This window comes from Nesoenas mayeri (assembly GCF_963082525.1).
Source record: "Nesoenas mayeri genome assembly, chromosome: 6".
NCBI classification, from domain to species: Eukaryota; Metazoa; Chordata; class Aves; order Columbiformes; family Columbidae; genus Nesoenas; species Nesoenas mayeri.
The window spans coordinates 19,729,067-19,755,397 of NC_137545.1; the positions used below are offsets into that span (position 1 = coordinate 19,729,067).

Consider the following 26,331-nt stretch of genomic DNA (forward strand, 5'->3'; position numbering starts at 1 on the left):
AAACCCAAGATATGATACTTAAAAAAACTGCTAGAAGAAAAGGAAATGTTCTTTGGTACAAGATATTAGAATTCAATACTGTGGAATATATTTAGGAAATAATAATACTTAGGAAAAATTACTTAGTTAATATTATTATTAATTTAGCATCTTAGTTGGCCAAATACAAATCCACTCACAGCTTAGCAGGTTGAATTGGATAGATGTCTCAGAAAAAAATACTTTAGGAAAAACATTTCATAGATTTAATTTTTTCAGAGTGGTTCATTATAGTAAGAGACTGATGGTCTTTATAGTTGAAGTTCTGTAGACTGCATTTCTGTGCATCCATGAAGTACAGAAATTGGATTCTTACCTGGAAGGATTTCACACTACAGTTTCCTGTATTGTGAAGCATAGGCAGTGGAAACACAGGACACTGAAGGTTATATGTTCTTATTTTATCTTTCACTTAGTAAACCTACACCTGAATAAAGAAAGACTCTATTTTCTCAAAATTCCCAAAGCAGAGCTGACTGATATTTGTGTCCCAGCTCTTTCATGAGAAAATTGTTTGTTTTTTCTTTTCTTTTATCAAATTTTTGTGCGTGTTTGTGAAAAATATCCATTTTCACAAAAAGGTATTTTGAAATTGAAAGAACGTGTGCATCATAAAAGGGGTTTTTGAACCTCAGTTACAGTTCTAGTACCTTGCCAGTTATATGCTGAGTGTGTTTCACCCTCTGATCTTCTGTGCAAATTCTTGGCTGATGGTAGTGGGAACAGCAGGTGGTGGTACAGGAGAAGCACTCTGGCAGAGGGAACCATGATATAGAAGAGAATGAAAACATCAAGTACAAGAAGTCCCATTGTGCTTTCCAGTGGCACAGTAGAATCAGTATATTTGAGGTTTGAACTAAAGAATTCCAGGTTTTTAATGAAAGCTCCTCAAATTTGCTGAAGAAAAGGAAACAATCACTGAGTAGCCTGTAAGTCTGGCGATATTCAAAGACACAAATAAATCTCTTGTTCCTGTCCTTTGATTCTGGCATTATATAATGAGGGCAGGAGAATGTGACTCCTTTCTAAGAATTATTTTTTTCAATTTTTATTACTTGTTAGACTTCCAGTGAGAGCAGGAAGTAGAGGAAAAAGCAATTGTCTGTCTATGTCAAATTTAAATGAAAAGTGTGTCAGTGACACTTGTCACTCACCACGTGCCCTATATTGCCAAACGTAATGTTTTAGCTTCTCATAGTTAATGGACACCCTCTGCAAAAAAATTGCATAGCATATTTTCAATTACGGTGTTTATTATTATTGGGGTTTGGGATTTTTGTTGTTTTCATTTTGAATTGGGAAAGTCATGTTGGCTGGTTGAGTTAAAACTGTCATCCTCAAGCCTAATTGAATTTGAATGTAAACTAGCTGAAATATACTAATTTGGTATGTGAATACCTTTTTCTTTAGATTCCTTTTCTATTAAAGATTAGCATAGAATATTTTTCCTAAACAAATACTTGGCTAAGGTACCTGTATATGCATTAATCCACTGCCGTTTTTCTTTACTTTTTTTTTCACTAAGTATTTATAACTAATTCTGTTTAGGGATCAAAACTAGACACTGAACTACTTCAATAACGTTAAAGTTATAAGTATTCACTTCAGTATTTTAAATTCTGTACGTTTTAACATCAGAAATTAGTCTGAGTATTGCCAGTACATAGCAGACCTGCCTGAAATAACAATTTCTTTACCATCTACTATGTCTAAGCAAATCTTTCATGTGGCAGCAGCAGCTGTTCATAGCTGTCACACAGTAAATAGCCTAACAGACAATTTAGTTGTTATTTACCAGTGTATTGAGCAAACTGAAAAGTTGACTCAAAATATTTGGAATTCTGCTGAAAATACTTAAGTTAATTTACATTTAATGTGGTGAATTGAAGGGTGTAAATAAAGCGTGTGAGACAGGACTTTGGTGATTATGACTCACCAGTGTTTGAATATATCATACTTGGAGGACTTGGCTACTTCCCTTTGTGTGTAACATGTTAGTGCTTGTATAAGAAGCAAGCAAACAAATACTTAAATGTACAGCCCAAGATACATAGTATGAGTTTTGAAACGGTCTCGGAGGACAGAAGAGTAAAATGCATGCCTTTTGTGTGCCTTCTCTAACGTAAAGACAATTTGCAAAGGCCGAAAAAAAGGATATATGCCCGCTGCATCTTTGAAAGGTACCAGGAAAGCACATATGACCTTTGAGGTCTGAATTTGTCACTTTAGGCTTGGGGAGCAGTCTCCAAAGAGCTGCAACTCAGCTGTGTTGCACTGCATTAATTTGCAATAGAGCCACAGGTAACTGTAGCTTAATGTTACACTGAATCCATTCATGGAATTGTAAGTGACAGAGTGATTCACATAGGATAACTTTTGCAATGAAAGGGTTTTTTTTAAGTGATCACTTTAAAAATAACATTTATGCAAGTATACACAAAGCTTTCAACAGAAGAGTAGCACAGATCCTGCTGTAGGTTCTCAGCTCTCCCGAATCATCTCACTTCTTTCCTCTTCATCATATCATTATTTATACACTTATGGAAAGATATGATTGAAAATGTGGATTTTAACCATAGAGAGTAATGAGCTGCCTCTGTTCACAAGTCAGTAGGAACTGATACTTCTTAGCACATTTCTCACATTGTAATTTATTTTGATTGTGGTCCCAGAATTAATGTAATCATTAATGATTTGAACAATACCTTTCCTTTCTTCCCGCTTTCTGGCTGGCTCTTCTTTCATCTTTGTCCCTTTGAAAATCTATTTTCAGCAACCTTCTCCCATGGGATATTTTGATTATTAGTGCTATTAAAAGTTTTATTTATGAATAAAAAGGGAAGATTAAGTGGCTAACACTGAAGTACCTCCTACAGTGGTTCACATAGGAATCAAAGCATTTTACTAGAACTGTACCATCAACAAAAACAAACAAACAAACAAAAATGTTTAAATCAGCTTCATAACTTGCTTTTTCCATTTACTTTATAGATGTGTGATGAATTGGAGCAATTGGCACCTAAAGCCCTCTTCTCTACTATCATTCTCCACCCATGACAGTCCAGCTATAGTTAGGAACAGCTGCCTGATTAATGGCTATGACACAATGGCCAAGTTACAAGGTCCCACTAAACTTGTGGGCTGAAGTCACGAAAGCATATTAGGGTGTAGAGTTCCTTAGTATTTCTCATTTAATTTTGCAGAAAATAGTGGAAAACAGTGATATTTTTAGGTATCTAAAAACTGGCAGTGATATATCATCTTTGGTACAGTTGCTGATGATGAGTTGTGTACATGTACTCTGAGGGGGTGATGTGCAAGTCTGAGCTGAATCTGGTTTTTCCACTGAGGCTAAAAGAGAAGAGTGACAGCAGCTGCAGACCTTTGACACATGAGCCGTCATATCTGAAACAAGGCGATCTAATTTCACGTACTGCTATGAGGAGAGCCTCTGGCCTTATACATGATCACTAGCATATGCATGTGCATAAGCCAGTGAAATAAACTAAAATAAACTCTTGCTCACCTCTTCTTTTCCTCAAAATTAAACCAGTAAGTAAGGCTCTTATGTTCTGAAGACAAAATATTGTTCTGCAGAGGTGGTTTTATTAACTGAGGGCTTTTAGATAGATTTTATTGTTCTGTGTACTTAGGTGGGATGAAGAGCTTAAACTAATTAGAGATCACTGTGCCTGTGACAGAATTCCTTTCCTTTCCATTACACTGAATGAACACCATCTGTCTATTCACCACTGAAATAATGTGACAACATCCCACTAGATGAAATGAAAATGAAAAATATATCCCTTGATGGATTAACATTAGTGTGTAATAACAAGGATTGATTGCTAGATGTTCCAATAAGAGTAGCTGCAAAATGAGCATTCATTACTCCCTGTATTCTTTGGTAGAGGGGTAGGGAAAAGTCTGTAGGACTTTTTAATACTAAAAAGCCTCAAATATGTTAACAAAATATCAAATTGTGGATGCGATCTGAACTTATTAATACTAATCAAGTAAGTTATGTTCTTTGCATTTGTGTGTCTGGAGAAAGAAATTGTAAAGCATTAGAACTGCTGTGTTTCTTTTATATCGGTTCCTTTAGATAAATATCTTTTCACGTAATTTATTCTACATTCTCCTAAAAGCAAAAGATTGTCAACACAAAGGATGTGAAGTTCTCAAAAAAAAAAAGAAGAAAAACCAGTAATTTTTATATACTTCAATTTTAGATTTTATGAATTAATTATAAATCATTTGAAAATGTGACCATGGAATCGCAGTGTAATCAAAACAGTTCATTTTATAAGTTACCAGAAGCATATTTTAAGCAGGATTTTTTACTTGTCTGGTTCTTGTGTGTGTTGCTTAAAGGCACTCAAAATAAACTGTAATGTCTAAAAGGATTTTTTGCATTTGTAAATAAACTAGAAAATTACACAACTTTCAGAGAAAAAAAATGTTGAAAAATAAAATTTTATACTTAAAAAAGTTTCCTTTAAAGTTAATTTAGCTGAGTATGTTTGATATGCTTATTTATATAACATTGCTAATGCAAAGAATGACATATGTTTTATTAAGGGCATACTTTTAAGAGGACATTAAAGCAAACAGGTAACTGACATTGGAAAAAAAAATAAGATAATGAAAGAATATAACAACCCTATATTATAACTAGTTCCTACAGTACATAAACACCAGGTTTTTAAAATTCTGTTGATCATAAATGACTCTTCTTTTTGATGTGTATTAAAGTCATTCTGGTAAACTGGCCATGCATACGATTAATGTGTGTATACGAAAGTGTGGCTTCCTAGAGCTTCATCAGTGTAATTTTTGTCATTCTGAATTTTTTAAATATTTTGAAGATTAAAAAAAAAAAAATGTAGCTATATTCTAAGTTGCCAAAGAGTTTTAGAGTAAATTTAATATAACTAAATTTAATAGCAGTTATCTCAGCTGATATAAGTCCATCTGAAAAGTCTTGAAAGGCAAATATGCTTCAAAATCAGGGCTACTGGTTCATTTTAATTATTATCATTACAGGAATCATTTTGCCTAATGATGAGCTTGCTGCACCAAGTCAATACTAACTGGTAGTAATACTCTCATATGGCATCAAATCCACCTAGCTGTAGTTAGGTGAGGCTTTTTTTGGGTATCTGTTAGGCAGAATCTCTCTGCTACCTTACCGTCTGTTAAACAGCTCTTGATAAAACTTGAAGTGTGCTCATTTCTTTTTTTGCTAACATATATGCTTACTCTGTTTCAGCTCAGAGAATCATTTAAGGATCTCAAAAAGAAATTCAACAACTTGAAATTTAACTATACGAAGAAAACTGAAAAAGCTCGAAATTTGAAAGTACTTAAAATACAGATTCAGCATGTTGATACATATGCAGAGAAAATACAGGTAATATTAGAGATGTTAGTCTTAGTGAAGGCTTCACTGATTGAATTGCTGTGGCCTGTGCCAAGCAGAACAGAGGAAAGGTAAAATGTATTGTGAGCTCACCCATTCTTTGCCTTCACCAGAAACTCTTCTTCCAAAGCCTTCAATGACCTTTTTAGTTACCAGTCATAACTAGCGCTTTTTGTTTTGCTTGCCCTGCCAGTCTCTCCCTTCACAAAGTTTTTACTTGAAATTTTCAGTATGATTCTATTTTTGCTTTTTCTTTTGATGTCATTGACAATTCCTTTTACAACCTTTTTTCTTTATTTCGGCGCAATTTTATCCACTAACGCAAATTCAAATCACAGAATCACTGAGGCTGGAAGAAACCTCTGGAGATCATCTGGTTGAAATGCCATCCCCAGAGCAGGGTCCATTACAGAAGGTTGCTCTGCGTCATGTCCAGTTGGGTTTTGAATATCTCCAGGGATGGAGACTTCACAGCCTCTGTCAGAAAGCTGTTCCATCCTGAGAGTAAAAAGAGTGGGGTTTGTTTTGTTTTGTGTTTTCTTAAACAGAATTTCCTGTTTTTCAGTTTGGGTTCTTTACCTTCTGTCTTTTCAACAGACACCACTGAGATGCATCTGGCTCTGTTTTCTTTACTCACTCCCATCATATTTTTACACACATTGATGAGATCCACCTTGAACCTTCTCTTCTCCAGGCTAAAAATATCCCAGCTCTCTCTGTCTTTGTATAAAACACACTCAGTCATCTTTGTGGTACCTTGCTGGGTTTGCTCCAGTATGTCCAGGAATTTCTTGTACCGGGGACACAAGACTCCAGGTGTAGCCTCACTAGTGCTATGTAGAAGGGAATAATCCCCTCCTATGACCCACTGGCAAGACTCTTCCTACCAGTGTCCACTGTTACTAGTTTATGTGTGGACAGTTCGTGAAATGCTTTCCTATTTTAAACCAACTTCTTCCTTCCCAAACAAAAATCAAGGATCCATCTTTTTGCATCACTTGTAAAACAATTGGCAGAATGAAGTATTGATCAACTGGCAAGACCAGTGTTACCAAGAGATAAAGTATATTAATGCATATATGTACATAATCTTACCCTAAAACTTACAGGTCATGTTTATATCAGATATCATAAAGTACTAGTATGAATGCTAATTCCTCCTGGCCTTTGGGGTTACCGTAGATTGTCACTGATGTTGCTTATTTCAGATCCTTAAGCAATATGTTAATATCCTAGGACATAAATAAATGTGGTGCCTAAATTGACTTGTATTTACTCAGACTCTAAAGACTTAGTAGTATTTTTTTCTGTTGCAGATTGAATGGAAGTTATTTTGCTGAAGATCCTATGTTTTATTGCTACATATATTTTCTTATTTTAAGCTGAAAAATATAACTGAATTTCACATTTCATAAATATAGTTTACATTGATTTAAATCAGCATTGTACAGGCACCCCAGTTTCCTTTGATTTTTTTCTTTGATTTCTTGTACTTGTATTTTTTAAAACACAGGACAAGAAATATATTTGTGTGACTTTTCCCATGTTTTTTATTTTTTATTTCTAAAAATAAAACATTTTTGTTACAGTGTTTAACATTGCTACCTTTTTTTTTTAAATAGATTCTTAAAAAGAAGATGGATAATTTAGAGAAGAAAGTCATTTGCTCGGTAGCAAATGAACCTAATGCTAAAGTTAGAGTCCTCTTGGAGTCAATCAGTGACTTACAAAAACAGCTGAATGACTTTAGCAGAGTTGTGGAGGATTACAAGCAAAATCTGGATCTTGTGGAGCATCTGCAACAGATGATGGAAGAGGTATTAGTAGACTCCAAATCCTCACTGTGGCTGTAGTAATGATCCAGGGCTGGGTTAGATTAAAGTGCTTGTAACTACTTCAGGCAAAACCTGTGGCTTCCAAAAGTAGAAAAAAAATACAGATTTTTACCAGTCTACTATTTTTTTTCTTTGTAACTTTGTGGAGAAAGGGGAGGGGCAGGGGGAACCACAATGTGACAACATTCTTGTGCTGCTATGCACACAACTGGGGCCTCCACCTCCATATGACTTTCATAGTGATTCAGCATATCAATGATCATACTCATGAACTCATTTTATCAAAGTATATTCTGAGGCAACACAGAAAGTGCTACAGGGGCCTCTTTGATAGCTGTAAAACCACAAGAGCCAGGTTATCACAATATCCACTGTGTTTGATGTCAGGAAGAGCTGTTTATGTGGGTTGTAATTCTGGAACTGAAATGTAAAATATTTAGTTCCTTAAAAGCAGTATGTGGGTTTTTTCTTTGTTTTGGTTTTGGCTTTTTGTGTGTGTGTGTGTGTTGTGGTGGTGTTGTAATAGACCTAATTGTTAAGTACTTTTTTTTTTTCTGAACTGCAGTCTCTTTTTGGAGAATTCTGTAACTTTTTTTTGTACTGTGTCTAAGGACTACCTCACCCATTGTAATTTTTAAAAGTAAATAAAGTTTGTAACAGTATTTTTCCTCTTGCTACAGTGTGTCGATGCCTCTGCCGTGAAGCAAGCAGATTCCTGTCATCATTGTTTATTTTGAGAAATAATACTGTTCATATCTCCAAAGTGATCTAAATGCATGACAAATAAATTCTCTTAATGATGGATCACAATACTAAAGTTTTGTTTAAAAAGATGATTTTAGTGTCCAGTGATCAATGTGTAATTTTAAATATTGCTAGCAAAGTGATTTGTTACCATTTCTTGTTCATTTACATTTTTAATCTTCCCCTTTACTTTGAGGGAAATAAATTATTTCCTAGAGCTAGAATTTAAGATTTTTTTTTTACTCAGTGCAAAGTGTCACCTTTTACTCAACAGTTCTCTTTCAGTGAATAGGCAGAGTCTTAAATACAGACTTTATTGGCAATTAAAAATGGTGATTATTAGCTGCTTGCTGTAGTGATGCAATATGGATGATACTGAGGGCACACCAGATTCTATTCTCCTCTGAGTATTGTTAACCAAAAATGTTTATTAAGGATTTGTTCTAAAGTCCATTCTTGTCAGCAGAATGCCTCCTGGCAACTTCAATGGTTGCTGAGCCCAAAGCCCCTGTTTACTAGTAGACTAAATACAAGTAACCTTGCTGTTCTGGCAGAGGTATAGCTGCGGCCATGATATGAAGTTTGTGAAATTAGACAGTTGATATACAAGGTGGAAACAATTCAGAACTAAAATATATGTTTGCAGCAGCGTTAGCTAATAACCTCACCATGCTTGTAAGATTGGAATGGATGTAGCGTTTAAAGAAAATGTAACAGTCATTAATATTTGAATCAGTATTGGTGATGAGCAAATTTCTTTCAGGTTAAATTAAACTCAGAAAATTTAAGACGTACACTATGCCACTGATTTTGGAAAGTCTAAGAATAGTCCAGTCTATTCTACAAAACTGTTGATGATAATTCATTATAATGTAGTGTTTTTTTCCCCTCAGTGTCAATTTTGGTTCGAAGATGTGAGTGCAACAGTAATTAGAGTTGGCAATTATTCTGCAGAATGCAAAACAAGAGAAGCGATAGAAACTCTCTACAAGCAATTCAATAAGTTTATTGAGCCTGCAATGCCTCAACAAGAAGAAAAAATGCAGCAGATTACAGACCTTGCTAAACAGTTATATGGTGAGGAGCTGTCTGGTAATGTACAGAGCGGGGGAAAATACAGTATAATAGGACAGGAGGAAGCAGATTTCTAGATTTATTCATTTAAGAAGAAAATCCTATGAAGTTTAAAAAACAAATGTTTTAAAGTATTGGCTGGAGGAGGTGAAGGATTTCAAACAAATATTTAAAACATAAAAATATGAAAGTACTCAACAGTCTGGCAGTTAACTTGGTTTTCTGTATACAGTCTGAGTTCACCTTGAAATCAAAGTGTGAATGTCCTGGTAATATATATGGGCTTGGAATTAGGACTTCATGTCATATGCTATCTCATAACAGGCAATTCTTTGAAGTCAGTATACTACAGTGATATGTGTCAGTGCTGAGTGAATTTTTACAATAACACTGTGAATAACTAGTGGTATTTGATTGCCAACATCTGTAAGTATTTTATTAGCAAAAATCTAGATTGTTATATAAATACTATATTTGCAATTGTATTGATTTGGAACATTGTTGACCAAAAAGTTTGGTCAAACTTCAGGTTTTGCTTTTTTTCCTCCCACTTACAATGATTATATACTAGTTGAAGTTATCCAAAGATAAGATGACCGTCCAAAAGTGCAAGGATACAGAATCAAACTGTGCTTTTAAATTCCTCTAAGTTAGTGTTGAAAAGTCTATTTAGAGAGCACTGATAGATTTTGTTTTTCTTCTCTCTCTCTGTTTTTTTTTTTAACCTTCTCTATTTTAAACATTCCTGTTAGTAGGAAAGGAGCTGACAGAATGGAGTCTTGACATCAGCTGATTAAGAACACTGGGAGAAAGAAGCTGCATTGTGTTTTTTAAGTCATTATGTAGGAGAAAGCTTCTCCATCCTGCCTTTCTTTTGTATTTCTTATAATAGGAATCTAAGTGCCTTCTAGCTGTGTAATAAGGCAACTAGTTTAGGAGACACTCTGAGGTCAGCATCTTTTAAAGCAGTATCATTAACCAGATAGAAGTAACGGTGTTCAAGCAGAAGCCTAGTACAAGACCTAGAGCAAGTGTGAGGGCTCAGTAGCAAGTAAGAGGTAGGAAAGCATATTGCTGTGAATCACAGAACTCCTTCAGCAATACAAAACACAGAAAAATGTAATTATTATAGTATGTTTGGGTTAAAAAGTACATTAATTGTTACACGTTTGAGCCATTTCTTCTAATTTAATGTTTACCTTTGTAGGTATTGAAGAAGGAATGAAGTATGTTGAAAAAGCCATGTTAAAGTACAAAGAAATAATTAATTCTGTTGATGAGTTGTGTAGAACTCTGAGGGAACTTAAGGAGATTAAGGTTTGTTGTATTTGTTTGGTTTGCTTTGGTTTGTTTTAACCTGGAGAATGTATTGCATGTACATCAACTTATCAGACTTAGTGTCTGAATCTGTTTTCCTGAAATCTTGATCTTGATTTTTTTCTTCTGGATTTGTTATTTATCTTCTTCGTGCACACTCCCCCACCCCCCGCAATAGTGTCACTTTCTTAATCTTTTGTTTTCCCTTACTTATGCTGGGTACAAGTTGGTTAATTATCCTCAGATGCTTGACCAATCACTTGAATTCTTCAGTCTTTGGTGTCCTATACTTTCCCTGCCTCAGAAAAGGTCCCCTCAGCTTTTAAAAAAGTTGTGTTTGCGTGTCCAGAGATGAGTGAATCACATTTTGCTGCATAATTTTGTCATAAGCAATTTTTTAAGATAAGAATTCACTTTTTTCTTTTACTACTTTGTTGTATAGACCGTTAAGTCAGTGTGTAGCTAACAATTATTACTTTCTATTGTGTATAATCATACTTAATTTTCTTTTCACATGGCAGAAAGATGAGTTTTCTGAAGAACTGGTTACTGTTCAAAAAGAAGAAAGAAAGGGTCAAGAAGCACGTGAAGCTGTTATTAAAGACAAAGCAGAGGAACAAAAGCAGCAGGTCAGTTTGATTTGTTTTGTTTTAACTATAACTCTATCTCTTAAGAGGCTTTGTGTATTGCTAGAAAGCTTCTTTCTTTTCAGTCTTGAAGCCTCTCTTAAGATGTGTGTTATCAGTGTAGTCTTGGTCACTTCTTTTTTTTTCTAGTTACCCCTTTGCCTTCTATCCAATCCACATATTCTTCTCTAGGAAGAATGTTTTTTTGCCTTCTCTTTACTTGCCTGTGTATATATTTTTCTTTTCTAAAAGAATATTATTTTCATAATTTTTACCAATTTTCCTTTGGTCCTCTTGCCATAGTATTCATAATGCAGAATGTCTTCTTTGTGACCATTCTTCTTCCTTAAGGGAGAACACATTCTGCTCTTTCCTCTATAGGACTTAAGGGACTATAGGAAGGAACAGAGGAGACTGCTGTTAGTATTTTCAAGAACCTTAATATAGATATAATCCCTAGAGGCAACCTATGAAAGTATTTTATTTGTAGGTAATATGCTCTGAGAGAAGCCTCACAGACCAGAATTTTAACTAAGTAACAGTGAAAATTACAATTCTTTGTTGAATCATTAAGGTCTTCACTGGAGAAACAAAAAAAGTGGTTTTTAAACATTTTTCTTTCAGATGGCATCAGGCAAATTGCTTACCAATTCAGAAAGCATTACTGAGGAGGGGAACGATGCTGCATCTCCTACCAACACTAAACAGGTATCGATTTTTTTTTTTAAATCAAATTGATATGCATTGTTGTGTATTCTCAAAAGAATTTTGCTCCTTAATTAATTGCTTCTCAAAAGTGATGGATATCGTTACAGATTTGTGGGCTTTGACTATCTTCTCATCTACAGTATTATAAAAATCCAATGCAAAACAAGCACAGAGTTGCTTCAGTTTTGCAACAGTGTGAAAAACAGGAAAGCAGTTCTCGCAAAAACATGATGGAACGCAACTACAGCTGTCAGCAGTTCAATATGGCATCATGTCACAGATAATCTTCTGTACTATTGGTACAACACTAGACATCAAGTAAATAACAGAACTCAGCATCAAATAGTCAACTTCACCCTTACCTCAAAACATTTAAGTTACATTTCAGTTCCCAAAATTCTATGCAGTAGAGATTGCATGTTGAGGACAATGCACAAAAGGAAATAAGGTGGTAAAAGACTGGGTATGCATTTAGAATGAGAAAAATCCTAGCAGACAAGCCTGTATGATTCAAAGATAGAAAGTAAATGAATGTGAAAGGTTCAAAATTGTCAATGAATAAATGTGGTCTTAGGAATACAGGCAATACAAAACCAGACCTACATTTTATGAGATTAATTCCTTTAGCTTGAAGAACATTTTGAAGCCTTGGGATCCTGGATGTAAATGTAAATAATTTACTGTGTGGAATAACCTGGTGAATTGGAGTGGGTAATAATATATTTAAGCCTTTAGAAATGTAGGATACGTTGGTAATTGTTTTTAATCTCTAAAATTTCAATTTTGCAAGCTGGTATTGTAGACCAATACTACAGGACATTAATTTGTGATGTTTTGCAGAAATTCAGCTAATATTAACATTCCCTTCAGTTCAATACAGAATGTCCTGTAATCTAATGTCATTGAGCCTAATTAATTTTGTTACCTCCATTCCAAGCCAGTGGAACTTTCAACATTGACATGCAGCCCAGATTTCACTCAGAATTTTGTGACTATTCCAAAGAGCCACGCTCAGGAGAATCACCTCACCCAGCAGATGTCCATAGCCCTCTTTCCTCTTTTGCTAGGCCACAGGTTTGGCTGTCCTTATCACACTGCGCCTCAGCTGCCAAGGAGAGAAGTCAAGGGTATGCAAACCAGCAAATATCAGATGTGAAGTATGGCAACTGCAATGCCTCCACCCTTTTCATCACTCCATACTTCACTTTAAGAAGCAGCAAGTTCTTCTCACTAGAGTTTTTCTGTCTTCCATTTCCATATTTTCCAAGGAAAGACCTGGCCCATCCCCAGGCTCCGGTCTAGTGGGCCAGCAATCTCTTATTTTGTCTATACTTCTGCAAGCTATTTCTCCAGTATTTTTCACCCTCTAAAAAGTGGCCTAGACCTTCTTGTGGCACATTCATCCTCATTCTGCTTTGATCCTAGATGGCACACCAGGACCGAAAGTCTCCATGCTGCCAAAGCCCACCTGGCAGCTTGCTCACTCACTGCCCACTTGCCATTCTTTTTCCCAGAGACATTTTCCAGCAATGTCAGGAATAACTCTGTTTAGTTCTGTGGTCTCCAGATGAGGTGACCATGAACCTGACAGCACATCCCTGCAGTAACCTCCTAGATTAGTCACTGGAAGATTCCTACATCGTTGTGACCTTCCTGTAGTTATCCAAATGTGTGCCACTTGTGTGTGCCTGTGCATAGACCTCTCAGACAGACAGAATGAATCTAAAGCATTGATTTCATTTAAACAGTAGAGACTGACTATTCAGAAACTTTGACCTACATTTTCAAAATATACCTGCTCAGAATTTAACATCATAAATAATTTTTCAGCTTATTATTTAATTAAATTTGCTTTACTAATTTTTTTTTAGTGCAAGTCACACCAAAACAGCCAGAATTTTCTACTTAAGGGCCTATTGTAGCTTTATTTAAGAAAGACTTTCAAATTTGCTCAGGTTTATAACTGAGAGAATTACTTAGAACAGTGCTGATAAGGTTAAAAGAGCTGTGTGACAGTCAAATTTGCAAACCCTAGAAAAATATATTGTATGAGTGTATTGGAATCAATGCTTAAAAATAACAGTTTCTCAGGAATAGTTTACAATTAGGTAGACCCTCCAACCCCCCCCCCCCCCCCAAAAAAAAAAAAAAAAAAAGTACATGTGCAGAAGGAAGAAGTAACTTAGTAAGAGGAAAAATTGACACATTTCACCAAGCTGGAGAGTCAATCATAATTTGCCATGTTTATATCTATGACATATTAACACTGAAAGACACTGAGTATCAGACTTCATCAGAGGATGCCTTGGGAAAAAACACATTTAATACCCAAACTTGAACTTTATCTTACAACTGAATTGAATTACGTAGTAAAATAGACATAGTAAAATCCCAGCTTTCTTCCAGTCATTCATTCATGTGTCTGGTACAAGTAATATGGCTTTGAAACTACAAGTGTATTAATTTGGAAAAGCATCTGTATTAAAACTACCATATCTAGAGCACATGTGAGGTTCTGTTGCTTTTTATTTTTATTTTGTTAATTTTGTGCACTGATTCTTAGGTTATATTTGAAGCAATAAGGCAAAAAGAAGGCCAAAATCAATGTGCCACTGTATTTTTGTACTGGATACTGCCAGAGAGACCTGGTTTAGAAAGCAGTGACATCCGGTGTATTATCCAATTGATTTGAGTGAACAGTTTAAAAGTGATAGAAACATTGTTTAGTTGATTGCATATTTTTGTATAGAACTCAACAATGACATAATAGCATAAGAAAACATTATTAACACCTTTGTTGAGAGCCCTTGCATAAAATAAATAAGTTTGAATAGTTGAGTACACATTTATATAAAAATCAAGAGGCAGAGAAGTAATTAATAAATCGGATAGTGTCTTTGGTGATTTGTGGTTAAAATTAATGCACTAGTGCCACCTCCATTTCTTCTTGAAGTAAGATAAGAAGAATTTTCTTTTTTATTCAGGATCCAAGCTAACATAAAAATAAATTTAATGTTATTGTCTGTTAGTGTTTGGACAACATCTTGAAGCAGCTGGCAAAAAAACAGGGAAATATAAAATGCTTGGAAAATATCCTAAAGATGTTGGATTAATTCTGTAACACTTTAACATGACTGGTGACTCAATTTCTCAAAGAATCAATGTTCAGTAACTTGACTGTTAATGTATTTTTACTGCTATGTAACCGTGTCTCATTTAGATGTAATTAGGGCACCTCCTCCTCTAGCTTCCCCTTGCAAATGCTCTTATAGGCAGAACCTACAGGTTGTCCTTTGTTTATAGAAAGAAGTACTTTTCCTTTATTTTTGCTGTTATAATAAATGCTTATATATAATTGTAATAACATACGTTAGAACCTATCCAAACGGTTTGAAATTCCAGTTAGCTGCTGCAAAATTTTCTGCTCAATTAGCCTTTTCCACATAATTCCTCCTGCTTCTCAGAATACATTAAGCTTAATTAAGAAGAAATATTTCAAATACGGTTGCTAGCTGCTGCATGAAAAGGGGATGCATAGAATGACACTCATACTGTCTGTTTTTCTTCTTCTTTCCCTTCTCTTCTTTCCCCTCCTAATTTAAGGAGAGGAATAAATTGGCTGATATTCCAGTTATCTGTCCAGCTGGTGAGGATCTTGTTTCTCAGGATACAGAGCTGTCATCTTCAGCCAAAGAGGATAGTTTACAGACTGAATTCCTGGCAGAAGAAATACCCTCCGGAGATGAATATGAGTGTATATCACCTGATGATATATCTTTGCCACCGCTTTCTGAGACACCAGAATCCAACTTCTTACATTCTGAAACAGAGCTAGAAGAGCAATGCTGTTGTAGTTCTCCTAGTCTGCATGTCAGTTCCTATAGCTTGCAAATGCAGAAAACCACTAGTATTAAAAAAGTGACGGAAGAATCTGATCTCTTAACAAATTCTGCTTATGCTGATGCTACAAATAATATAACAGAAAGCTCATCAGATCATTCTGAGTTTTGTGTCTCTTCAACAGATTCTGGTCCAAAAGTCAGAGCAGTATCGCCTTTGACTTGTAGCTTGCAAGGAATATCTGAAGCTAGCACTGCTTCCTGCACTATAAATGCCAAACCTGTATATAGCATGATAACTGAAGTGTGCACAACACATTTGCAACACCTTGAACTTCACAAAAGCATGGCAGAAACACAAGAACAATTGCATGACTTGAATAACTGTACTAAAGCCCAGGACAGGCTGCATGCTTTGCCTGATGCATTCTCAGGTTTTGTGTTTCAATCAGACACTACCAGAAGCGGTCAGAGGCAGATGGTCACCCGAGAAGAGATTAAAAGTTCATCAGAAAAGAACAGCATGGTCAGCCTAACTGGACAGGCGCCTAACTTCTCCCAGCTTCTGTCTAACAAAACCGTCATGGAAGGTTCTCCAGTAACTTTGGAAGTAGAAGTAACGGGATTCCCAGAGCCTACACTGACATGGTGGGTAGCTTATAATGAGAAGTAGTAAATATACTTATTAGCAAGACACTCTGAACCCCTTATAACCATATCAGTTAATCTATAGACTAGAATAAATGGCTTGTATCTTTTCTACTGCACACTTCTGCATGATTCCCACTTTCAAAATTGCTTTTGACAATTAACCTACTTGAAACAATCTCTCTGTTTTTAATTCTATGAGTAATGAAAGCATCACACTACTGCAAGCATATCCAATGTTTTTTAAGCAAACATGTAATATAGTTTTTGTATTCTGGAATATGACATTCCACTTGTTCAGTAGTTTCTTAAAACAAATGCACAGTCCAGATTTATTGTTAAGTAAATTCACTTGCATTTCTCAGCATCTTAGCACTATATATGGACAGACAAACACATACATGTGTGTGCATGCTAAAATATTTATGTATTCACTATGTATACACAGACACACACATATATATGTGAGAGTTGGTTGCTGAAAACTGGAGAGAAGTTACAGATTAAAAAACAAAACCCACAAACCTAATTGTCTACACTAAGAGAAACAGTTTTGTATTATACATTTGTGTGCATTCTCTGTCTCTGAATTGCTTTATGTCTAATTGGTTTGCTTTATACTGCATTTGTGAGAAACACAGATAATGTAACATAAACATCTTTTAAGATGACTTTTTAGAAATTTCCTGCCAAAGGGAGAAGAGACTAAAGAGGGACAGGTTTTCAAGATTTTGGTGGTAGTCTTCTGTGTGTTGGCTTATTTTCCCAAGATTTTACCTCATTTGCCATTTCTCCACTTATTCCATTAGATTTCTATAATGGAGGCCTTTCTTTTAATGTATTAAAACTAGATATGCCTCTTACTGGAAACATTTTGATGTTATTATTATTACACATCTAAAGAAACAGGCAAAGCATAAGCTTTTAGTAAGCTGAATTTTATTGTATGACACTGAGAAAAATACTGGACACTGCAACTTTGGTACTATGCTGTGATGGGATCAATAAAGTTCCTTTGTTTCAAATCCTGATATTCTACACATTGAAGAGTATTATTGGTGCAACAAGAGGTACCTTTAGTTTTATCATGAGAAAGAATTAATTTAGCTGAAAAACATATGCACTGTTGATATATGGTCTTTTAAATAATAACATTCAACTGAAAGCATTTTGAAAATTAGAACTTTATGAAAAGAGAAAAAATGTGGGGTTTAGTAATTAAAAATTCACCAATACCAGGTACTTTGTACTGATATAGATGTTTAATTTTGTATGCGTGTGCAAAAGCATTTCTGTGTTTGTGTTAAGTTAAATGTAGCTTATGCTGAAACATCATGAGGCAAGAAGAGCCAGAATTTTCTCTCACATCCAATATGTAAATCAGGAGTCAGTACCAATGCACGGTGACAGATTCTCAAGTGTTATAGTAAGACACCTTTTCTCTAAAATAACTCCAGATGCATTGTTCTACCCTGTTTGATGATGTGAACTAAGTAAACATGAAGCTGGTGGGGTGGAGTAACAGGTCCTTGGCTGTTCTTTATACTGAAGTCACAAGTTCCGAAGGTTTGTAGGTTGCTTGTGCATCTTAAGAGCTTATTCATGTGTTGAATGCGGATTGACTCAACACCTTACTGGCAAAAATGTTTCAGCACAAACCTGAGGGCCCAGGCCTTCATGCTACTCTCCAATACTGTAGGGAGACAACTGTGACTTGTCCATTGAAAATCATTTTCAGAAACATGTTTTCTAGTAGTAAGAATGTATTATCCAGTAATTTGAGTTCTTTAAATATTCATCCATATTTAGATATATCTTTGAAGAATGAGAGCACTGCAGTGAGTTCTATGTCTTGCTGTCCGTGTAGTGTTATACAGGTCTGAATTTGCGAAGTTCTGCTTGGCTTATCGTGATATAAGTCTGACTTGAAAACTGACTCTCTGCTTTAGGTACAAGAAGGGCCAGAAACTGACTGCAGATGAGCACTTAAAGCTTTTACAAAAGGAGAGAAAGCATACTTTGTTCATTCAGAAGGTGTGTGACAAAGATGCTGGCCTCTATGTTGTTCGGGCTAAAAATGTGAACGGCACTGTCTCATCAAGTGCCATTCTCCACGTGAAAGGTAACAGGCCGCCTATTACAAGAATAGACTGGATAATGCTGTGTGTCATCTATATGAGCATATCACTAATTTACTGGCTATTCACAAAGTAGGTACAATATTTACTGCACTGGACTTAATTGTCACATGCTAAGACAACATTACGTTTATTTTCTTATCCTGCATCTTTCACAATCTGTACCAAACCACTTTTATGTCACACTTGATATCTTGCTTGTTTCTTTTATACCAGTGTTACATGCTTATTTTCCTTTCTCACAGTGATGTTGAGATTAAAAAGTTGCAAAGATATTCTAGAATCTGAGACAGGGTTTTGCTTTCTAAAATGTTTGCATTATAAACTGTTGGAAATATTTTTAACAGTTATAGGTATTAAATGTCAAGATACAGCCAGGTAGTGTGCTCAGATCAACGTATATTTTATGATATGCCTTTTTTTGGGAAAGGGTTTGAAGGATGTTGAAATGTTTTTAAAACGTGAAATATATTATTTCCAACCACATTTTTCTCATATACTTAAAAAAAATTATTTGAAGGATAAAGCTTCTTAGTAAATTAGTGATTCCACTGGCACAGATCAGATTTAAATCTTTCTCAGCCCAGCAGATAGTCTCCACAAATAAAAGCTGCAGTAGTTCCAATAGAATTGTGACTGTCTGCACTAAAAAGATTTGGCCCAGAATCATCAGGATTTGTGTAAGTGGCCCCTAACATACAATAGACCAAAGCCCCTAAATGTTTAAAAAATGAGACATTCCAACATACCAATCTGCTTAAGTAGATGCTTGTGATACTTTTTCTGCCTTCTAATAAAATTAAAGATATAAATATTTCTAATAAAGTACTAAATTTTTAGGGTAAGACAAGTTAAGATAAAAGATTATGAAGTGAGCATTTGTGTGTGTTTAACATACTGATTTGAAACAGAACATACCAAATTGTGGCAATACTCAAAAATGTTTTCACACACACAAAAAAATTTGGCTTATTTCAGTCAAATAGAATTCTCTTATAACTTCAAAGCGGTAAATCCAGACCCAAACTTTGTTCACCTACTTATTGCATTTCATTCTTGACAAGGATAACCACAAATATTATTTTTTGTTAAAGTAATAATTTGTTGAGGTATTTTATAACAATGACATAGCGGGGCCAGTGGGAGATTTCATTTATAAATCTTTAAATACAGCTTAATTCTTTAGCTCCAGTACTTGTATTTGTACAGAAAAAAACAGTTGACAAACAGCTACACAATTTTTCCTGAGTCTTTGATTTGCAACTTCCAAGTTACAACTGTGTTGGTGTGGAAAATTTATAGAAAGGAAATACTTACTTTCTGTTGCATAATTTGGCAAAATGATGTAAGCCTTTTACTGCGTAGCATGCTATGAGCAGAATATGTATTGCAAATTGCCAGGGGTCAGTGAGATTGAAGACTGACATTTAGATATTTTGGCCCAGTGACTGCAACTTTATTAAAATTCCTGTAACTTTGAAACAGGAGATGTTCTCAAGGAAATATAACCTCACAGCAATACGAGAGGGAGCAGCAGGAGGAGGTGGTGAGGAGATGGGGGACCAAAGTAAATCCTAACTAAAATTGCTATTACCCTTAATGAACAGCTTTAAGTTCAGTCATCCCAAAAGATGTTGATTCATAAGAATTCTCTTCGGGTATAAAAATCATCTATTTTCCAAAAGTGTGCTTTCCATTTTACAATAAAGCTAATTTTAATCATTAGTACAATTTTGAGTGTTTCAGTTTTCATAAAAGTAAAATTTAGTGGGTTTGTGCCCTTGTGACTTTATGTATGGTTGTTATAAAGATACAACAAAAAAAAGCTATGTTAGAAAGCTGACTTGGCATAAATAGTGCATTAAGCAATATCGTGGCAAGAACAAATGAAATGTCTCTTCTACATGTGCTGTAAGGTTTTCCCTGCTGCAGAGCTACCAGTGCTTGCTAACTTTATCCTTGTCATGAAACTCATTTTGTACTTGAAAATGCATCTTCTAGCTGATGTCTGCCCTTCAATTTCATTTTTGCTAAGATTTGCTATCATTTAAAAATTAAAGTAGTCATGGATGTTCTTTTGATTTGTCTTCTGTTTTTCTGAGTAACTTTAGATGATACTCAGGTCACTTTTTCAGTAATTTTTCCCTTCCTCATTGAGTCTGTGCATATTAAAAAAACCCAGAGTGCAAGAAGACATGTTATCTTTCCTCTTCTGCCTTTCCTCTGCCAGAATTAGGCCTTTAAATGAAGCATTAGCTGTCATAAGGCTTGTGACAGAAAGAGTCATTGTAGATGTACAGATGGTGGGCTCAAAGCTGCATCTCTCTTTTAACTGGTGTATCCTTCATCTTGAAAACTACAGCAAGTTCAGTGCTAGAATGATCATCATTCTGCCTTTTTAATACGGTCAGTGTGTGAGTTCAGAGATGTGCATTTGACCTTTTGGTTGGAGGAGAGCCATTTGTTGAGCAAAACAGCACTGCAAGGTGAGTCTCTGTCCTTCAGAAAGCAAGGTAAGAGATAGGTTTTCAGTCCTGCTTGGAAAAATTTGTCCCAAACTCACTTGAAGTTCTGTCAAAGCAAGAGAAAAAGACATGAACTTTTCCTTATGTCAGAGAGCAGGATTTGGAGGGAGCTTGGATCTAGACTTGCAGCTGGATCTGATTGCTTGTTGGCACTTAGTGAAAGACCACTCAGTATTTATGACAATCTCCAAGTTAAAAAGGCAACAAACAGACACAGAGCTACTGGATGAGTGTACACAGATCATGGGAACAAATTCTTTCCCCTCCCTTGTAACACTTGCTGATGTACATCCAGGCTCATGGGGCACAACAAGGGAGCAGACCTTCTCCCTCATACACGTTTCTGTTAAATTCATTTAACAGGCTTTAGAACAAGTGGGAGAAATCACAGCTACTTGCTTACCTGAGATTTGACAGCCAGAATACAAGTACAGTTTAAAAAATTGTGTGACAGTAAGAGATGCAGCTTTGAATCCAAATGAGATTTATTCCTTTTCATCTTTTTATTAACATTATTTAGAAGCTAGCCAGTGATGTAGCCTTTTATTGATGTTTGGCTTACAATCCCAGTTCCAAATGTAACAAGGAGGATTGTCATCTTTTCTCTAAGAGTTAAAGAGAAGCCTCTGAGAGAGAGTAAATTTTATTCCAGCATTCACTAGTCTGTGCTGCAAATGACTATGAACAAGCATATTCTGCCTTTAGTAAAATTCTGAGTATGTATCATGTGCGTATGTCTAACCAAGTATACTTATGTTTTGCCTTCTTAGCAGAAAAACATACAATACTGATTTTTTTTTTCTTCTGAATTATGGTTTAAATAGTGCATGAAATGACCCTTGTTACTCAAGTTCTTATTTTCCTTATCTATTTTTCTATTTTTCATCATATTTTGAAAGTACTGTTGATTGTTTAAGTACTGAACAAGACATGAAAGTAGTTTATCTTAATGGACTTTTTCAAGGTGTTGCTATTTGAGACTTGATTTGGGGTTATATGCTCCAGGAAGGCTTTTTAGATGAGGAAGCTGTATTGACATGAAGTCCCTGTAAGTGTTCACTGCTGTGATGTGGTGTTGAAACAGAACCTGTGCCCAATTTTATTGCCCGGAGAAAAACACTATTAAGCCACTTCTGCCTAGAAAGTCACTAAAGGAAAGCTGCCCTCAAAACTACAAAAGCAAAATGGTGGTGAAATGCCACACTTGGTGAGCTCAATACTAATTTTCCAGCTTGAACCATAAATGCCTGTTGTAACTGATAAGTTAGGTAGCCCAGATTTCAACAGAGCCTCACATAAAAAAAGAAAGTGAATGTACATACATCCAATTATGGCATTCATGCTATTGCTATGTAACAGACACTGAAATAATAGAAGGTGAAAACAAACACCTTGTCACTTCTGAGAATGTTGTCATTTTTGCATAGTCAGGTATCATATTTAGTAAATGCAAAAAGGTATAAATATAAGGCCAGAAATCACCTTAGCACATCTGTATATCTTAATAAATCCTGGTAGAAGAACACGATAATGTTGTTCATTAAACCTTTTAATACCTTTGTTCATTAAACCTTTTCTCTGATAATTTGAACATTTCTGTGAATTTTAAATTATGTGAGTATGGTATTGCATCTGCTCTAAATCAGGAATAGTTTTAAATGCAGATTTAATGGGTATGTGGATGCCAAACACGTTTTTAATTGCTGAAAGAAACAAGATTAAGGAAAGAGAGAGACTGGAGATACCAGGTATGCAGCAGGATACCAAAAGTCTCCTGGGTTTAGTGCTTTGCTTTGTAAACAAAGGTGTAATAATCAGTGTTGATTACTGCTGTGTTGGCAGTCTGGGTTTAAATACTCTTTGTTGAAGGACTGTAATGAATACCCAAAAAATGTTGCTGGAAAATTCCTGCTGTTTGTTCAGATAATCTAAAAAAAAAAAAAAAGAAAGACAGTGATGTAGTCTCATGATATACAAATATTTCTCTGAAAGAAAACCACACTGATTTTGTTTCAGCAATAATTTCAATGTAATGCTCCCCCTAACCTACAGTTACTTCAAGACCCCAGAATCTTTACAGCTTCCCAACTGGTCTCTTAAAGAGCAGACTTAAATCTCAATCTCTGTAGCCTACAATAACAATATTATACTTAGGCATATTACTAACCTAACCTCCCTTCCTCCTTCCCTGTATGCAGACACTCACTAAGAAAGAAACTAGTCAATGAGACTGCCTGACTGCAAGATGTGGAGTTGTGTGAAGGTGTATTTACGCAAGGTGCATAATTTTGGAGGGAAAAGGGATTAATTATTTTCATTTTTCAAAAGAAGCAGCCTGAGGGCCCAGATGTGAGTCAGTAGGCAAAGGGAGGATGAGGCATCCCCCCTTGGTTGGCTTTGGATCAGATGTGTCTGGAGCTGCAATGGAGAAGGTGGCTTCATCTCAAATGACCGGTAAGGTATGCCTATTTCTGGACCTCTCTCTGGAGACCTTCCTAGGGTAAGATGGTAAATTGTGTGTGTGTATATCTTTTGTGGCGCAGAGGAGCTCTGCTCAGACTTCCTTTAATGAGGCTATACTATGTTACTCAAGGACAGTGGAGCTCTGGGTTAGGGATAGTTCAGATCAATTGGGTCATGAGACCCACTTGTTATTCCTTAATAAAATTCTATCTAATTGTGTTAGCAGCTTGACTGAGAAAAAAATAATCGCTAAATAACGAAGTGCAGTGTCTTAATCTAGAGCTATGTTGGGTGAATCCAAAGTCTGCCAGCAGCACGGTGTGAATCTCAGTCTAGCCTAAATCTTTAGAGGAGATAGGAGGAAGTTGACAAACTTGCTAATAACACATTTCAAGGGATCAGAGACTGGAAATTACTAGCAGAGTTTGTTTCCCTGTTGAGTTCCAGCCTGTGCCTTGAAGAGTTGTAGTACTTTGCACGTACTTCTCCCTTTGCTCTCTAGAAACTAGTCATTTTAGTTTTTACATTCTGTTGATTTTCTGATACAAAATCAAGGTGGGGTCTGATCATTATCATTATCACTATTCCACTCAGCTATTTTTTTTTTCTTTTTTTTTTTTTTGTAAATGGTAAAAACTCTCCTGAGATGCAGCCTGACTTCACAAGGTAATACAAACCACAGAAGTAATGGAATCTAGCCAAAAACAGCACAAGGAGTGGCTGATGCCCACTTACTGTTTTTTGCTGGAATACAAGCTAATCACACGCTGTTTGCCAGCTGCCTGCAAAGAGGAGACAGGCGTGTAAGCTTGATTCTCTTGCTAGAAGTGATGCTGCAGATCCCAAATTTCTGTGCTTCAGGTGCATGCAATGCGATGGTGGTGGCAGTTTGCACATGTTAACTTTCAACAGCTAAGAACTGAGTTGTTTGAGCTGCTAGGACTGGCTAATACAGATATTATGTTAGCAGGAGTATGAGAGAGTAAAACTCATGTATTGCTGCTCTGTATTGTGGCCTCAGTCCTACAGTACATGGGAAGAATATAAAAGCAGCTAAGCTTGAAAGCTTATTGCAAGTAAGAGTTCACGTAAGCAGTGGATTTATTACTATAGTGGGTCAAAATGTCTGCCTCACCATGCTGACAGTCCCACATTTGGCAAAAATGGTCATGGGCTTAATGTATTTGGGTTTAGAAGTGGCTGGGCACCTTGGTGAGATATGCTGATTTTTTTTTCACAATAGCATAAAGAAAAAATTTTTGTCCTAAACTAGCAGAGCAGTGCTGGCATAGTTGAGAGCAGTTGCAAGCTCTGTTATTTATCACACATTTCAGTAACTTTCAATTTCTGAGAAAGCTGGTGATTAGTTTTGTTAAATATCATAGACACATGATGCAATTTAGAGTAAAGAGGAACAAGAAGACATTCTTTATGTGATAGGATGCAAAATGTTCATTTTTATTGTAGCATATGTCTTTGTGTGTGCTTCTGTTTGTTAACATCTGCTGCTTTGGATTCTCTGTGTCTTAGTCTGAGCTCTGAGGTCTGGCCTTCATAATTGTTGCAAATATAGATCAATTTTTTTCAATATATACATATATATAATCAGATATAGATACATACTTTTTCAATAACTTTTTTTCCTAGAAGAGTAGGGAAAAAAAGTGAAGAGTATGATGTACAACAATGCACTAAATTAAAAATTTTGCTCTCGAGTTTGTAATTTTAAATTTGTGTGGAATATTTAATCTTCCACTCTCACTGAAACACAATAATGCACTTGCCTACTACCTACACAAATAACATGGTTCTTTAGCTTTACCATAGTATTAATATCACTATGTTGATGCATGAAATTTTTGGATGTTTAATAGCCATGTGTTTCAACAAATTTTATATAGGTAAAGGATATCTGCCTGCTGTCTTGCAAGCAAGTTATCCTGAGTTCCATGCAGCAATAAAGTCTCTCCTTGTCATGCAATGTGGTGAACTTTATAATTATGAGAATGGATTTTTTTCTTCAGTTGCTTTAGTTGTGCCTTTTAAAATACAGTGTATAATTTTTTTTCAGTACAAGGAATACAGCCAAACTTCATACAAAAATTTGGACATACAACTCTACAAGAAGGAGAAGATTTAATCCTGCATTGCACTATACATGGAAAGCCCAAACCACATGTCTGCTGGATGAAGGATGATCTCCAAGTGGTATCTGGAGACATCTGTGTATGTTCTAATGTTCTTGAAATATTTCTTAGGAGAAAGATAATATATTTTGCTTTATGCTACTAATAATCTCCTATGTACATTCTGTTGTTTTACAGATTGAGAAATTAGGAGATACCTATTACCTTTTGAAAAGAAGTGCAGTCGTTGCTGATACTGGGAAATATGTCTGTGTTGCCAGCAATGAAATGGGAAAGGCACACTGTTCAGCTTTCATAACAGTGATAGGTGATGCATCCTGGCAGCCACATGCTTTCAGGCATGTTGTTGCCACATTAAGTAAGCGCCTTGTTTCCATTTTACTAATGTGTGTTTTGTTTCAGAGAAGAGAAAACCCACAGAATTTTCAGCTGTAACTCAGGCTAAATCAGAATGGGAAGAAGGGTACTTTTCAGAGGAAGTGAATGTCACCACAATTGAGCCAATGCGAGCCCACAACCCACATTGTTTGCGAGATCAAAGGCCAGTGGTTAAACATCTCCCAGTAAGGTAACTTGCAGCTTATTGTGTGCTACATCTTGTAATACTCTCATAACTGTATGTATCTTAATTTACAAAGCACACATCAAACACTCCCTAATCCTACACATTTTTTGCATAATGTAAATGAAGTCTGACTGCCTTTTACACTTAATTCTTCGGCAGAAGATACGCAATTTTGTTAGATGAAAGACTTTGTAATACAATAGAGAATGGGGGTTTTGTCATAAGGTATTTAGTTTAGCAA

At 35.6% G+C, this 26,331-nt stretch overlaps 1 protein-coding gene across 1 annotated transcript in view; it reads left to right on the forward strand.

Annotated features, from left to right (window-relative positions):
- CCDC141 (coiled-coil domain containing 141) overlaps positions 1-26,331 on the forward strand; it is a gene marked incomplete at both ends in the record, with an annotated part of 68,162 nt that overhangs the window by 40,404 nt on the left and 1,427 nt on the right. Inside the window, 11 exons of the mRNA XM_080346951.1 lie at positions 5,312-5,452; positions 7,084-7,278; positions 8,934-9,117; positions 10,322-10,431; positions 10,953-11,060; positions 11,682-11,765; positions 15,369-16,252; positions 18,202-18,374; positions 25,450-25,604; positions 25,703-25,832; positions 25,928-26,093. Coding sequence (XP_080203077.1) covers positions 5,312-5,452; positions 7,084-7,278; positions 8,934-9,117; positions 10,322-10,431; positions 10,953-11,060; positions 11,682-11,765; positions 15,369-16,252; positions 18,202-18,374; positions 25,450-25,604; positions 25,703-25,832; positions 25,928-26,093 — 2,330 coding nt within the window. The remainder of the gene's footprint in view (positions 1-5,311; positions 5,453-7,083; positions 7,279-8,933; positions 9,118-10,321; positions 10,432-10,952; positions 11,061-11,681; positions 11,766-15,368; positions 16,253-18,201; positions 18,375-25,449; positions 25,605-25,702; positions 25,833-25,927; positions 26,094-26,331) is intronic.